At 49.0% G+C, this 16,524-nt stretch overlaps 1 protein-coding gene across 2 annotated transcripts in view; it reads left to right on the top strand.

Annotated features, from left to right (window-relative positions):
• IQCA1L (IQ motif containing with AAA domain 1 like) overlaps positions 1 to 16,524 on the top strand; it is a 52,266-nt gene that overhangs the window by 12,429 nt on the left and 23,313 nt on the right. For both annotated transcript variants that reach the window (XM_067535677.1, XM_067535678.1), the window contains exons 2-3: positions 5,610 to 5,729; positions 6,654 to 6,842. In XM_067535677.1, the coding sequence (XP_067391778.1) occupies positions 5,610 to 5,729; positions 6,654 to 6,842 (309 nt within the window). The remainder of the gene's footprint in view (positions 1 to 5,609; positions 5,730 to 6,653; positions 6,843 to 16,524) is intronic.

Here is a 16,524-nt window from a genome sequence, read left to right as displayed (position 1 = left end):
GCCGTTCAGTGGGAGATGAGTGTGGTCTATGGGTTTAATGAAAGCTAAGTGAAAAAATATGGTGTTAGATGGCACTGTGTGTGTAAGGGTGAGGGATTGTAAAAGAGTCTGAAGGGAGCTGTAAAATTGAGCAGACGCGGTGTTCTTTCTGGAGTAGGCTTTGTTTGAATGTAGGGAAGGTGTAGGTAGCTCCTGTTCAGTATTGTGCAAAGGCAGAGTGTGAGCACATGTTGGGGCATCACAGAAATGTCAGAGTTAAGGTTGTGTGGGCATGTACTTGAATTCTGAATTTCCTGGTTTTCAGATGTTGGAGTTTTGCTGAACTTGATGTTCTGGAAGGACATGAGATGACTGGGAACTTTAACTCTGCATTAACAACTGTTTTGTTTTGGGTTTTTTTGGGTCAGTTTATTTCTTAGTTTTCTTTAACAGAGAGAAACGTTGTTAAGAGTTAGTGGTTGTTTAGACCATTGTAGTTATCATGTAGGTTTACTGTTGACACTGCTGTGGGCAGGTGATGGTAACACTTGCCTTTTACATAGCACTTTTCATCAGTAGATCTCAAAAAACTTTACTAAGGTGGAAAGCATCATTATCTCCATTGTACAGATTGGGAAACTGAAGCACAGGGATGAAGTGACTTGGCCAAGATCATCTCGCAGATCAGTGGCAAAGATGGGAATAGGATCCAGGTTTTCTGAGCCTAGACCAGGGTTCTCTCCACCAGGCCACATGATTGCTATGTGATTCCTAAGAGCACCCTGAATGCGTTGTTATAGTAGAATAGGGATAATGGTCATGCTGTGAAATGTCTGGAGTATGTCATGGCTAACAGGGCAGTGAGAGATATCTCAGACTGGATCTGTGTACCAAAATCTCAACAGTTTTATTATGTTGTGCTTATGGTCACTTTAAGCACCTGAGAGAAGACTGATGTGTGCGTCTCTTTCTCCACCCCCCACTTCTTTACCATCCCCTATAACATATACCTCCCCCACCCAATTTCTAGCTTACTCTCCCCTTCCCATCCCAATAAGCCATTAGCTCTTTAGAAGCCATGTGTACAGGAAAAAAAGTTGGTAGAATCTGTGAACTTTAAGCAAAGTTGTGTGTTTGTTTTTGGAGGGGGAAACTGTATCTCAGGAACTGCATTCTCAAAGGACCTTAAATTTGACCCACTAACCTTACCCACGTTCCCATGAAGCACACCAGATTTCAAGGCAATCAAGTAACTGTGGTATTAAAGCACTTAGACTAGTTGACTTTTAATAGAAAGGAGTTCTTAACCTTAACTGTAACAGAACAGGCAGTCCGCTATAACCAAAAAAGATTTAGAGGTGATTTGATTACACAAGGGCTCTTTAAGGCAGAGCAAGAACCAATGGCTGGAAGCAGAAGCCAGACAAATTATGATTAAAAAACAGAACAATACAAAATTAACATGACACACATTAAATGGATTAAAAACTGGCTAACTGGCAGGTCTCAAAATGTGATTGTAAATGGAGAGCTATCATTGAGCGAGTGTTTTTAATGGGACCGTGCATTGGATTGGTTCTTGGCCCTGTACTATTTAAGTTTTGTCAAGGACCTGGAAGAAAACATAAAATCATCACTGACTATAGTGAGGAGTTGCAGCTGGGAGATCAGAGTCTCTGGGATGTCCCTGGAGGACAAAGGTGAGAAGGGAATGTGTTTGGCCCACAAGGAGTGGGTGAATTGGATGAGCAGTGCTGGGTTTGTGCGTCATTTGTGGCCTGTTTTAAAAGTAGATGAAAGCCAAGGCAGGGCAGGGATCTAGGTGAGAATAAAGGTTCTAGTAAAAGCTTCCCCATTTCCTGGTGTTTGATAAGTAACTGAAGCGTGTTTGCATGGATTTTTGTGTCCTAACAAAGTTTAAGGTAGGAGTTTCCTTAGCTTTACAGCATACCCAGCATAGCACTGAGATGGGAATAGACTGAGGCTGTCATCTCCGGGGGGTATTTGTTATAGAATGTCTCCTAGTAACTTCTGGCTCCTGTGAAGAATTCGTTCTTGACTCCTCCACTTGCTGAGAGGAAGGGCGTCTCATTGCCCTACCAGGAGTCAGGAGCAGGTGGCTAGGATGGCAAGGCCCCTGGAAGGAATGCTGTCATGTGGCTAGAATACCAGCCACAGGGGTTCTGGCAGAAAGCAGCGCCTCAAGCTGGGGAGGGGAAGGTGTCTGCAGACCTGCAGGGGCTGGCTTTACAACTGTTCTGATTTATCATCTATGTTAATGAGCTGGGAAGCGGGTGGGCAACAGAGTGAGAGGAGCCAACAATAACCCTGACAATCACCCTGACATCTGCTGGAAGAGCAATACAGCAGAGCACAAACAATCCAGGAAGTTTTTGGAGAGTGTCGCAGACAATTTCCTGGTGCAAATGCTGGAGCAACCAACTAGGGGCCATGCTTCTCTTGACCTGCTGCTCACAAACAGGGAAGATTTGGTTGGGGAAGTAGAAGTGGGTGGCAACCTAGGCAGCAGTGACCATGAGATGGTTGAGTTCAGGATCCTGAGAAAAGGAAGAAAGGAGAACAGCAGGATACAGACCATGGACTTCAGAAAAGCGGACTTTGACTCCCTCAGGGAACTGATGGGCAGGATTCCCTGGGAGGCTAATATGAGGGGGAAAGGAACCCAAGAGAGCTGGCTGTATTTTAAAGAGACCTTATTGAGGGCAGAGGAACAAACCATCCCGATGTGCAGAAAGAATAGCAAATATGGTAGGCATCCAGCTTGGCTTAACAAAGATGTCCTTGGCGAACTTAAACGCAAAAAAGAAGCTTACAAGAAGTGGAAGCTTGGTCAGATGACTAGGGAGGATTATAAAAACACTGCTCGAACGTGCAGGAATGAAATCAGGAAGGCCAAAGCACAACTAGAGTTGCAGCTAGCAAGGGACGTGAGGGGGAACAAGAAGGGTTTCTACAGGCATGTTGCCAACAAGAGGAAGATTCGGGAAAGTGTGGGCCCCTTACAGAATGAGGGAGGCGACCTAGTGACGGAGGATGTGGAGAAAGCTGAGATATTCAATGCCTTTTTTGCCTCTGTCTTCACAGACAAGATCAGCTCCCAGACTGCTGTACTGGGTGGCACAGAATGGGAAGGAGGTGAACATCCCACAGTGCTGAAGGAACGGGTCCAAGACTATTTAGAAGGATTAGACATACACAAGTCCATGGGGCCGGATGCAATGCACCCAAGGGTGCTGAGGGAGTTGGCTGAGGTGATTTCAGAGCCATTGGCTATTATCTTTGAAAGCTCATGGCAACAGGGGGAGGTCCCTGAGGACTGGAAAAAAGCAAATATAGTGCCCATCTTCAAAAAAGGGAGGAAAGAGGATCCAGGGAACTACAGACCAGTCAGCCTCACCTCAATCCCTGGAAAAATCATGGAGCAAGTCCTTAAGGAATCCATTTTAAGGCACTTGGAAGAGAGGAAGGTGATCAGGAACAGTCAACACGGATTCACCAAGGGAAAGTCATGCCTCACCAACCTGATTGCTTTCTATGATGAGGTGACTGGCTCTGTGGATGTAGGGAAGGCGGTGGATGTGATATACCTTGACTTTAGCAAAGCTTTTGATACTCTCTCTCACAGTATTCTTATCAGCAAGTTAAAGAAGTATGGGTTGGATGAATGGACTATAAAATGGATAGAGAACTGGCTAGAGCATAGAGCTCAACAAGTAGTGATCAATGGCTCCATGTGTAGCTGGCAACCGGTCACAAGCGGAGTTCGCCAGGGGTCAGTCCTGGGGCCAGTTTTGTTCAACATCTTTATTAATGATCTGGAGGATGGGGTAGATTGCACCCTCAGCAAGTTTGCGGATGACACTAAGCTGGGGGGAGTGGTAGATACCCTGGAAGGTAGGGATAGGATACAGAGTGACCTAAACAAACTGGAGGATTGGGCCAAAAGAAATCTAATGAGGTTCAACAAAGAAAAGTGCAGAGTCCTCCACTTAGGAAGGAAGAATCCCATGCACAGCTATAGACTGAGGACCGACGAGCTAGGCAGCAGTTCTGCAGAAAAGGACCTGGGGGTAACAGTGGATAAAAAGCTGGATATGAGTCAGCAGTGTACCCTGGTTGCCAAGAAGGCTAATAGCATATTGGGCTGCATTAGGAGGGGCATTGCCAGTAGGTCACGGGAAGTGATTATTCCCCTCTATTCGGCATTGGTGAGGCCGCATTTAGAATATTGTGTCCAGTGTTGGGCCCCCCACTACAAAAAGGATGTGGAGAAGTTGGAGAGAGTCCAGCGGAGGGCAACAAAAATGATTAGGGGGCTGGAGCACAGGACTTATGAGGAGAGGCTGAGGGAACTGGGCTTGTTTAGTCTGCAGAAGAGAAGAATGAGGGGGGATTTGATAGCGGCCTTTAACTACCTGAAAGGGGGTTCCAGGGAGGATGGAGCTAGGCTGTTCTCGGTGGTGGCAGATGACAGAACAAGGAGCAACGGTCTCAAGTTGCAGTGGGGGAGGTCTAGGTTGGACATTAGGAAAAAGTTTTTCACTAGGAGGGTGGTGAAGCACTGGAATGGGTTACCTAGGGAGGTGGTGGAATCTCCATCCTTAGAGGTTTTTAAGCTGCGGCTTGACAAAGCCCTGGCTGGGATGATATAGCTGAGGTTAGTCCTGCTTTGAGCAGGGGGTTGGACTAGATGACCTCCTGAGGTCCCTTTCAACTCTAATATTCTATGATTCTATGATCAGCAAGACTCAGCTGGGGCAGTGCAATGAATATATCTGGGGCAGCTACTCTCACCCTAAATGGGGCAGGGGCAGGACTGGGAGACAGAAGCTGTGGGAAGGGGGGTGGGGGCTCTCTGTCCCAGTGCAGGGAGAGGCTGCCCTTCCCTATTGGCCTGATCCAGGCCAGGGAGCAGGGCTGTGGGGGAGAAGGGATGGACAAGGCAGGACGTGACAGGGTTTTACCATCTTGAACTTGTGATTGTGCCTTGCGGTGTTCCATCCGGTTTGCAGTATCATCAACTGCAAGAGATCAAAAACCATGAGACTGGCCAAAAAACATCATGAGATCTAATAAAAAATAAAAACCGTTGGTCTGTATTTTGCTGTGTGAACTGCCGCTGCCCGTACCAGTGTGTGAGGGTGACAATCAGTGGTGCCCACTCGCCCAAATGTTTTGGGTCAGGTGATTTTTGGCCTCTGCTGCAGGAGCACTCTGCTCCAGGGGCACTCACCCCCTTTTGCCCTTGCCAGCGTAGGTGCTGCAGGGGAGGGGGAGGAGTGTGGGTGTAGCCTGTCCCTGTTGCTCAGAGGACAGGAGGGGTGAGCAGAGTAGCACTGAGCTGTTGGGCTCTTTGCTCTCGGGAGGGGAGAGTCTCCGCTGGCTTCCGGCAGAGCTGAGCTTTACGAGGAGGCTGGAGCTGCTTGCATCATAGCAAGACAAGCTCCAGCATGCGCTTGAAATCCCATTACTCATAGTGTTGCTGCCAAGGTGGCAATACTGGGTTTGAGAAGGCAGAGTCAGCTAGAGGGAGCTACTGAGCGGGGGCTGGGCCCCAAGGGCTGGGGCTGATGGCACTAATGGGGTAGGCTCCTGTTCTCTCTCCTCAGGCTGACATGGAGGTGCCCATCCCCAAGTATTTTGTGAACCAGAGAGCCAAGGCCCTGAAGGAACGCCAGCAGGTGCTGTGTGAGATCCTGGCCCGGATGGAGCCCAGCACGCTCCACAGGGTGAGTGTACTTCCTGGTGCTGGTAGCCAGGCCGCCTGGAGCAGGGCCGATGGCCCCCGCGGCTGCGCCTTTCTCTGAACAGGGGACTCCCACCAGCCACCTTAAGTATAGGGCTGCCCGGTTAAGGGCTGTATAGGCCCCATGGGATGTGCAGGCTGGGAGGGTGTGTAGAACTGTGCCAGGCCCCATAGTGGGGAGGGATTGCAGGGGGTTGCAAGACTAGACCGAGCTCCACAGGTGTTGAGACAGGAGCGGATGGGCTTGTGCCAGGGCCCAGGGTGAGGGGCTGCACCCAGATGGGCATGGGTCAGGAGAGAGGGGTGGGGCTTTATCAGAGCCCATGGGGGTAGTCAGGGCAGGAAGAAGGCAGGGATGATACCAGGGCCTGCGGGGGGTGAGGGGGAGGTTGTTCTAGGGCCTGTGGGGGGAGATGCAGGAGTGGGGGCAGGATGTATCAGAGCCCGTGGGAGAGCGCAGGGCAGGAAGGAGGTGTGGGTATGTACCAGGCCCATGGGGGTGTGCTGCAGAGGAGAGGGGCTGGGTCTGTAACAGGTTGTGAGGAAGTAGTAGGGCTGATGGGGGGCAGGGCAGGAAGGGGCTGTACCAGGGCCTGTGAGGGATATGGGGCCATACCAGGGTCCATGGCGGAGGCAGGGCAGGAAGGGGCTGTACCAGGGCCTGTGTGGGATATGGGGCCAGTTAATGATGCTTCCCCATGTCTGAGGTGTCTGCATCTGGCCCTGGGATTGGTCTGACGGCAGTTGTGGGCACTGCTGTGGAGAGTGCAGCCGGCCTCCTTGGCTGTGGAGCTGGGCTGGCCAGGGGGTGTGTGGGCACTGCTCTTCTTGAAGCCCCTGGCTGGGGCTGCTGTTGGATGGATGGGGAGTCCAGGTCTCCATCCCTCCTTCTGCTCTTCTCCCTCAGCCATCCCGGCCTGCCATGCTGCGGGACGAGGCCGTGCAGCTAGTGCAGCTGGCAGAGCGGATGCGCCAGGGCCGCCTGCGTGCCAAGTTCATGCGGGAGATCCGGCGGGATGAGGAGCGTGAGAGGCGGGCCCGGGAGAGTGGGGCCAAGGAGCTGGACCGTGAGCAGGCTGCCATCTGCATCCAGAAGGTAAGGGGGCCATGTCCGCCCAGAGCATAGGAGCCGAGGGCCTGGGATAATACTCAGCAATCAGGTGGCCGCTGGGTGCCTGGGATGCCAGAGGTCAGATCTGAGCTGTGGTCCGTCCTGCCTTGTGACTCCATTTCTCCCTTCCTGGCCTGCCCAACCCTCCCCGGCATGCGCTTTCATTCAGGGCTGAGCACGCGCCCGCTAGGGTCTTTCATGGCTGCAGCTCAGCCTATGCCCTGGAGGTGGCACTGTTGCACTGCCTGATGATACACGCTGGAGGTTGCGGGTCGGGTTCAGAGCACTGCGTTGTGAGCTGCCCAGTTTGGGCAGTCTCCTTGGTCCCATGCATGGTTGGAGCCCCACCCCTGGCTCTCCCAGCAGCCATAGGTTGCCCCCGGGCCTTGTCTGACGACTCTCTTCGGGCTACTTGCAGGGAGCCTGGATCAGATGAGGGTGCAGCTGCCCCCCAAGGCACAGCCCATGGATGTGCCCTGCTCAGGCATGCAGCCTGTGCTGAGCTGTGCGGTCGGGCTGTACGGCACTCTAGGGCCAGTGGTGCCCTGCTCAGCCCGTTGAGTGTGGGTTTCACCCTGCAGTGCTGGGGGCGAGGGGGTTGGTGTTCTGGGGGAAGCTCTGCTAGGTCTCTGTGTTTGAGTTCTCGTGCCCATTGTTCCAGGGGGTCAGGAGGCACAAGCAGCCAGTTCAGGCTGTGTGGGGAGTTTCCTACTGCTCTCAGCTCCAGTGGGACCATCACACACTATGGGGGGACAGGGCTGAGAGCAGGGATAGGCATGGCATCAGAGACGCTACTCCTTCCTCTCCTCCCCCACTCACTGCTCAGAGGTGTGGCTCTCCCCCACTGCCCGCCACTCTGTGCCCATAGCATCCGCTGCTGCCTATGCTTGCTGCACAAAGCTGTAGTTATGGGACAGCTGCCCAGAGTCATTGAGCAACCCTACAGCCTCGGGGCTGAGCAGAGCCTTCTCCCTCCAGGCTGTGCAGACAGTAAGAAACAGTAGGACCGATCGGGGGCAGGGGCCTGCTGGGCTGGGCTGCCTTATCTCATGTAGCAAGACAGGATCCTGGCAGTAGGGGTGTGGGAATTTCTCATCATATTTTTTTGAAAATGGTGTGTGACTCAGTTTACCCACCCACTTAAGTTTGAATTGACACTTGAGGCTTATAGGAAAAGATTTCAGAGTGTGCAAAAGAACAAGGGTGTGACATGTAATGTTGGAATCCTGCTGGAAGAATATCTTCACCAATGGGATAAAGAGGCGGGGGTCATTATGCTAGAAGCTTTGAATAACTTGGTGGGGCTGGAACAATTCTGCCTAGGGATTTGTGCACAAGCTGAAAATATGGCTATGGACTGGAAACCAAAGGATCTGAGTGGCACAGGCTGTTTGGCAGATGAATGTATGGATAGTAGGTCCACATCCAAGAAAAAAACTAAAGGTGACTGACCCAAGTTGGGGTCCTATAAGAGGAAGAGGTCTCTGGAGTGGTATTCAGCTAAACCCAAACCAGGGGGACAACTGATGCAGGTAGACACTTACCAGCGGATCCTGCAGACCTGAGGTGTAATGTCTGGGGACACACAGGCCATAGGAGGGGAAGCTGTCTGAGGCTCAGTTCCATGGGGTTTAGTCAGGTTCCACAAAGCTTCATAGAATCCTAGAAGATTATGGTTGGAAGAGACCTCAAGAGGTCATCTAGTCCAACCCCTGCTCAAACCAGGACCAATCATCTCAGCCAGGGCTTTGTCAAGCTGGGCCTTAAAAATCTCCAAGGATGGAGATTCCACCACCTCCAGTGCTTCACCACCCTCCTAGTGAAAAAGTTTTTCCTAATATCCAACCTAGACCTCCCCCACTGCAACTTGAGACCATTGCTCCTTGTTCTGTCATCTGCCGCCACTGAGAACAGCCTGGCTCCATCCTCCCTGGAACCCCCTTTCAGGTAGTTAAAGGCTGCTATCAAATCCCCCCTCGCTCTTCTCTTCTGCGGACTAAAGAAGCCCAGTTCCCTCAGCCTCTCCTCAGAAGTCATGTGCTCCAGCCCCCTAATGGTTGTTGCCCTCCGCTGGACTCTCTCCAATTTGTCCACATCCTTCCTGTAGTGGGGGGCCCAAAACTGGACACGATACTCAAAATGTGGCCTCAACAATGCCGAATAGAGGGGAATAATCATTTCCCTCGATCAGCTGACAATGCTCCTACTAACGCAGCCCAATATGCCATTAGCCTTCTCAGCAACAAGGGCACACTGTTGACTCATGTCCAGCTTCTTATCCACTGTAACCCCCAGGTCCTTTTCTGCAGAACTGCTGCCTAGCCAGTTGATCCCGAGTCTGTAGCAGTTCATGGGATTCTTCCGTCCTAAGTGCAGGACTCTGCATTATTCCTTGTCGAACCTTATCAGATTTCTTTTGGTCCAATCCTCTAGTTTTGTCTAGGTCACTCTGTATCCCTGCCCTCCAGCATATCTACCAATCCCCCCAGCTTAGTGTCATCTGCATGCTTGCTGAGGGTGCAATCCACTCCCTCCTCCAGATCATTAATGAAGATGTTGAACAAAACTGGCTCCAGGACCGACCCCTGGGGCACTTCGCTTGTTACCAGCTGCCAACTAGATATCGAGCCATTGATCACTACCCATTGATCCTGATGATTTAGTCAGCTTTCTATCCACCTTATAGTCCATTCATCCAACCCATACTTCTGTAACTTGCTGGCAAGAATACTGTGGGAGACCGTATCGAAAACTTTGCTTAAGTCCAGGTATAACATGTCCACTGCTTTCCCCACATCCACAGAGACACTTACTTAGTGACAAACCCTGTGTGAGCTTCTGGGCTCAGCCCTCAGGTCTTGGGGGATCAAATGTCCAGGGTGTCCTGAGGACAAATGAAGGGGGCCACTCAGTATGTCCACCTGTAGAGGTGGATGGAAAGAAAGCCTGGGGGGTTGTGGGACACGTGCTGCGGTAACACTAGCCCGGCACAGGTCAGTTAATACCCTACGAGTATCTAGCCCTGGGGAGGGTGTTTTAACCAGGGGCCTGTAACAAAGATATACCTGAAATAGGGAACTAGGAGGAACACAAAAGTTCAGGTACGTGATGGGAAATGATCTGGATGATGGGCTAGATGGCACTCACAGCACTTTGGTCCTTACCAGGAACCAGAGCCAGTGAGTTCCACCCAGTCCTGATCTGGAGTCACAGACTACCAATCATGGGGCTAGTAAGCCACTGCCTCTTGCTTGGGAAATGCACGCTTGCGACCAGAGCTCCATGGAGCTGGGGCTGAGACTCCGTCCTGTGGGGAACCTGAACCATATCCAAGTGGTGCTGTAAGTCTGATCCCAGCCTGCGAGGACAGACTGGTCACACTCCCTACCCCAGCAGCCTGATTTCAAACAGAACTGCAGAATGATCCCTCCTTAGAAAAGTTGCAAGCTCCAGCTAGACCCAGCTCTGCAACTCTCCTAAGGAGACTGCAGAGAAAGGTTTCTGTGGTAAAAGAGATGCCTGTACAGGGACTGAGTCCCCCTGGGGAGACTGAATATTGGAGCATCATGTCGGCCGGCGGCGGTCCCTCGAGTCGAGGATGGCGTCCGTCAGGCTTGGTGGGTCTTCAGATGACTGAGGAACCCAATTCTGGATGCACACTTTCTTCGGCAGTGGGGGGATGTTGTTGCACAAGGGAGTGTGATTCGCAGCCCCGCATGGGTCTCCTTCTCCTTCCTCCACCACTGCCATTCTACCTCGGCGTTGAGTTGTTGGGCCTTGAAGTGGCACATGCCTTGATGGACCAGGTGGAGCCATGCAGCTTGCTCCTCCCAGTCGTTGGTGTTGATGCTTCCGTGCTTGAGGGCAACCTTGAGCGTGTCTTTGTACTGTTTCCTTTGGCTGCCCTTTGAGCATTGGCCAGCAGAGAGCTGGGAGAAGAGAACCTGGCGAGGGAGGCAGTTCTTGGGCATCTGAACACAGTGGCCCATCCATCGGAGTTGATTTCTCAAGAGCAAGGCTTCAATGCTGGAGGATGCAGCTTCACGGAGGATGCTCGTGCTGGTCCAGCGGTCCTCCCATTTGATCCCCAGGATTCGATGCAAACACGGCTGGTGGAAGCTCTCAAGGATCTTAATATGGCGTTGGTAGACAGTCCAGGTTTCACTGCAGTAGAGGAGGGTGGTGAGCATGATAACCTTATAAACCAGGACCTTCGTTGACTTCTGAAGGTCTCTGTTTTCAAAGACACATTATTGCAGCTTGAAGACGGTGGCACTGGCACAGTTGACCCGGTGCTGGACATCTTTATCAATGGTAGCCCGTTGGGAGAGATGACTGCCAAGATACGGGAAGTGCTCCATGTATTCCAAAATCTCCCTGTCTACATGGATGGCACGAGGGATGTTCAGCAGGCCTGGGAGACATTGGTGGAGGACCTACATCTTGGCAACGTTCAAGGACAGGACCAGTCTCTTATGCGAAGCATTGAAGAGATCTAGCATTGCTTGCATGTCTTGTGCAGAGTGAGCCATCACATAGCAGTCATCTGCAAACTGAAGGTCATGGATGTTCTTGGTGATGAGCTTTGTTTTTGCCTGGAAGCGACCAAGATTGAAGAGCTTCCCATCCAGTCAATACTGGATACTGACGCCGGGTGGTAGAGCGTCTTGGATGAGGTGGCTGATGACAGTCAGGTAGATGGCGAACAAGGTGGGGGTGGTCACGCAACCTTGTTTGACCCAGGTCAGGATACGGAAGGCATCAGTTTCAGATTTTCACTCAGGACGGTGGCAGTTATATCGTCGTGCAGGAGTCTCAGCATGGTGACAAACTGAGGCAGTTGTTGGCCCCCCAGAAGTATCACTTTAGAATTTTTTCCCATGGGACTTTACCTACCAATTCTCTGAGTTAAAGTCTGGGTTTTGTTTTTTTGGGGGGAAGGTCATTGTCCTTAGTCTGCTGTTCTCATTCTTTCTGTTCTTCAGAATAATGAAATCTACCATTTCATGATCACTTTCACTCAAATTGCCTTCCACCTTCAGATTCTCAACCAGTTCCTTCCTAATCGTCAGAATCGAGTCTAAAATGGCTCTTTGCTTGGTTACTTCATCCACTTTCTGAAACGAAAAGTTGTCCCCAGTACATTCTGAGAACTTATTGGAAATTCTGCATTGCACATTTTACTGTTTTACTTTTCCAACAGGTAGTTTTAGTCCCCTATTATTATCAGGTCTTTTGTTTTGGATATTTCTGTTATTTGTTCTAGAAATGCCTCATTCACCTCCTCTTCCAGATTTGGTATTCTACAGTAGACCCCTACTGTGACATTGCCCCACCCTGTTTTTTTTCCCCCTTTTATCTCACCCAGAGAGTTTCAGCTGGTTTGCCTCTCACCTCCTTCTGGACCTTCAGAACAAGTGTGTATATTCTTGATATGTAATGCAACATCTCCTCCCGTTTTCCCCTGCCTGTCCTTCCAGAACAAGCTATACCACTCTGTACCAATATTCCACTCATGAGATTTTTCTCCCCAAATCTCTGTGATGTCAATTAAATCATAATTTAGCTTGTGTACGAACACTCGCAGTTCTTCCTGTTTGTTCCCCATACTCCTTGCATTTGCATATAAACATCTAAAATATTGAGCGGCTTCCCCCACTGGGGAACAATTTCCCTCTTGTTGCTCCTATGATGCTATTGTAACTTTCCATAACCCCCACCAACGTCTAGCCAATGGTTAAGGTTGCCTTTTTCTATGCTTACCTATAAGATTTTGTCACCTGCCCCCTTTTAAACTAGTTCAGAGTCCTTCTCACTAGATTGGTTAAGAAGAGCATGGAAAAAGACAGAGAAATCCAGAGGCAACTCCTGGATACAATCCTGAGCCTGATTGCCTTCCTGCAAAACATGCTCCCACTAGGTCAGCAGGCCCTGCTGTCCCATAATTTGGGACCCAGTCATGTTCTTGAGCCCCTGGATAATGCTGGCGACTGGGACCAGCAGCAACTCCTAACCTCTGTACCCCTGCAACTTGTTTCCCAGTGACTCCTATTTATCTCTCAGATCCAACCTCCGGACACCAAGAATACTTGCACCTGGGAGTCCAGCTGTATTGAGCCTTGGAATGCCTCTGAACATTTTGAGCTGATGCATTCAACCCATAACCCATGCTGTGATGATCTAGTTTGACCTCCTGCATAACACAGAACTTCCCCAGAATAATCCCTAGAGCAGATCATTTAGAAAAACATACATTTTAAAATCAAGATTGGATCTATGATGGAGAATCCACTATGACCCTTGGTAAATTGTTCCAATGGTTAATCATCCTCACTGTCAAAAATGTGCACCTAATTTCTAGTCTGCATTGGTCTAGCTTCAACTTTCAGCCATTGGATCGTGTTAGACCTTTCTGTGCTAGATTGCAGAGCCCGTGACTAAGTATTTGTTCCCCATGTAGATACGTACAGACTGTAGTTAAGTCATCCTTTAACTTTGTTACGCTAAATAGATTGAGCTCTGTGAGTCTGTCAGTAGAGATAGCACACTATTCATTCCACTAGTATCAGCATATGATGAGATTATCTGTTTTGTCCCCAAATATGGAACAGAAATATTTATTGAACACTTCTGTCTTTTCTGCATTATCAATAACTGTACCATTTCCACCTAGTAATGGATCAATACTATTGTCAGGGTTCTCTTTGTTTCCTAATATATTTTAAAAAACATCCTCTTGGGTGTCCTGAACTCTTCCAGCCATAGATTTCACCTTGTATAAAACTGATAAGGGAAGCAAAGGGACACAATTCCTATCAACTTTCCCTCTCTTCCATGTGTTAGATTTTAGTTTTTTACAGTTACCTTCACTTCCCTTCTAAATCAGGTTGGGTTTTTTTACCAGCACAGCTTTCTTCCTCGATTGTGGCTTTTTGGGCATCTAGTAAAGTGTTTATACATGATTCCCAATCATGATTCACATTTTTCTGATAAAATTGTTCCTTACAGCTGACTTAGCTCATAATTGTTTTCAGCTTTGTGAAATTGGCCCTATTAAAGCACCAACAAGATCGATTACTGATCTTGGCTTTATTCTGCTGGCACATTACAAATGTGATCAAGTCGTGATCACTGGTAACTAAGTTATCATATTTTTAGTTCTGTGATCAGTTCCTCTTTATCTGTTAGGACGAGGTTTAATAAAGAATTCCCTCATGTTGACTACAACACTTTTTGAGTTAGGAAATTGTCATCTATAATGGTTAGAAGTTCCAAGGATAGTTTAGTACTGTCAGCATGAGACCACCAGCATACATCACTCAAATTGAAGTCCCCTGTGATAATGCTGCTTTCCCCCCCACACACATGTTATAAATAGGTGTGTAAGGAACTGTTCAACATGTTTCCTCGTGTGATTTGGTGGTCTAATACCCCATCCTATGCTTTATTTTAGGACATTGATCCATACACTTTGTCTCTCTCTCTCTACTCAGAAAGAGGTAATGCTATTTATGACACAACTCATTCCTTCTCCCCTTTTACCCACTCGATCCTTCCTAAATAGGTTATAACCATCGATATTTTTTTAACATTGCAATTGTGCGAATCATCCCACCAGGTTTCAATAATACCAAGTAGATCAAATTTATGCTCACAGATGAGCAATTTCAGTTCCTCTTGTTTGTTATCCAGGCTCCTAGTATTGGTGTATCGGCAATTCAATAATTTCTTCTCTTCATGTCCTTTGTCTCCTTAATTAATTTTATTCTCAACATCTCGATTTTGTGCTGAGTGCTCAGATCTTCCCTCTTTTTACCCTCTCCTTTTGCTATTAGTTTAACCTGCTGGATATTGAGAGATCTCTTCCAAAGTTCCATGTTGTAGACCTGGTATTGATCCGAAACTTCTAGCTGTGTGGAATTCTTCCAAGTCCTCCTCTCTCTGGTGGCCACAGCCTGCTCATCCTCTTCTGTCTCCAGCCATGTAGAATGCTGCTGTGACTGCCTGCCTCTGGTGGTTATGAACCACCAGGTCTCTTCTCTGACTTTCTCTCTCTCTCCAGTTCCTTGGTGGCCAACTCCATTTTCCCTTGAACCTGGGGTACTGGTGTTTCCTGAACCTGGTTGTATAGGAACTCCTCAGTGTCTCTGAGTCTCAATAGCATCTCAACTAGCCCTGCCAATCCAAGACTCTTTTCTGCCAGTGCAGCCACCAATTTGCACTTCATGCACATGAAATCCTTTCTGTCTTCAGGCAGGAAAAAAACCATGGTCCATCTGTTGCGAGTCACCACCACTGTTCCGTCGCTGGCCATGTTGACATCATGCGTAGTGCTGCACCTTGAAGGAAAGCCTCTCCGAAACTCCCGTTTGCCGTCTCTGTTTGTGGCTCTCGAGCTTGCATAATAAGTGACTTTTTATACCAAGACTTCCCAAGTCGTCTTAGCTCAGCTCAGAGGCAAGAGTAAGAGGCAAGGGATATACCAGCCTGTAATTCTCCGCTACCTCCCATTATGTTGTATTCGGAAGGTTATTGTTGCACTATGAGTTGGTTTGCACAGTTGCAGTAATTAAAGGTTTGTGTATGGTGGGTTATTTAAGAAGCTTCCAAATACAAAGACATTATTTTCTCATTGCTTTTATTGAAACTTTATTGGTTTTGTTTCATAATAAAGCCATTTACAATGCATCCATTATGGGTCATCATTGTGTTTAACACAGAGAATCCTCTAAACAAAGCTGAAATAATAGGTTTTACAAAAGCACACATGGAACTCTAAACTTCAGCCATCCCCACACAATACCTCAGTGCCCTCACTGTCTGCATCCCCACCCACCCCCCGGCTAGCGTTCAGGTATGGAACTCAAAATATGAACAATAGGCATCCCTGACAGCATTTCCACAGGTGCTTGTGTTCTCTCTGTGATGGCTTGCTGGCTGCTTGAACCTCGAAGCAAGTCTCTGCACCTCAGCCTTCCACCCATCAGCAAGGCTTTCCTCCTTGTTCTCGCAGATATTGTGCAAAACACTTCCAGCCTATTCCATTAACAGCCTGATCTGCCTTTCAAACGGCCAAATGCACATTTGAGTACCATTCTGCAACCACTCAGGCAACAGTTACATTATTCCTTTCTTCTGTTCAAATGGCTTGTGTATGACTTCCTTAGTCAGGGCATTCGGAGATCAGCTGGGTCTCCCGGAATAATGAGCTCCACCTCCACACCATTAATGTCCATCGTGCTCCTGGGAACAAATGGTCCTTTCTAATGTACTAGTACTGTGATCCAAAAGATCCTAGCATCGTGGACCCTCCTGCATTTATGTCTGTAACGCTGCCATGGTGGTCCACCAGGCCTCAGAACACAATGGAGAAATAACTGCTTCTGTTTTTAAATTCTCTGCCCTGGTGGTGGTGGGAATGAGTCACATGGGTGGTTCTTTGAGTACTTGCTCATGTCCATTCTGAATTAGGTGTGTGCGCGCCACATGCACCGGTGCCAAAAATTTTCCCCCCAGTGGTATCCTTAGGGCCGGCTCTAGTGCCCTCTGTAGTGGTGCGGGTGTGTGCTCATACATAGGGTGCCGCCAGCCCCCTCTCTCTCAATTCCTTCTTACCGCTTATGACGGTGCTGGAACACGCTCTCTCGCTCCACGAGCTTCAGTATCC

Source organism: Emydura macquarii, unplaced genomic scaffold, assembly GCF_026122565.2.
Source record: "Emydura macquarii macquarii isolate MOO-44397 ecotype Brisbane River unplaced genomic scaffold, CSIRO-AGI_Emac_v2 contig_3511, whole genome shotgun sequence".
In the NCBI taxonomy this organism is placed as follows: domain Eukaryota; kingdom Metazoa; phylum Chordata; order Testudines; family Chelidae; genus Emydura; species Emydura macquarii.
This window is presented reverse-complemented; position numbering and strand designations above follow the sequence as displayed.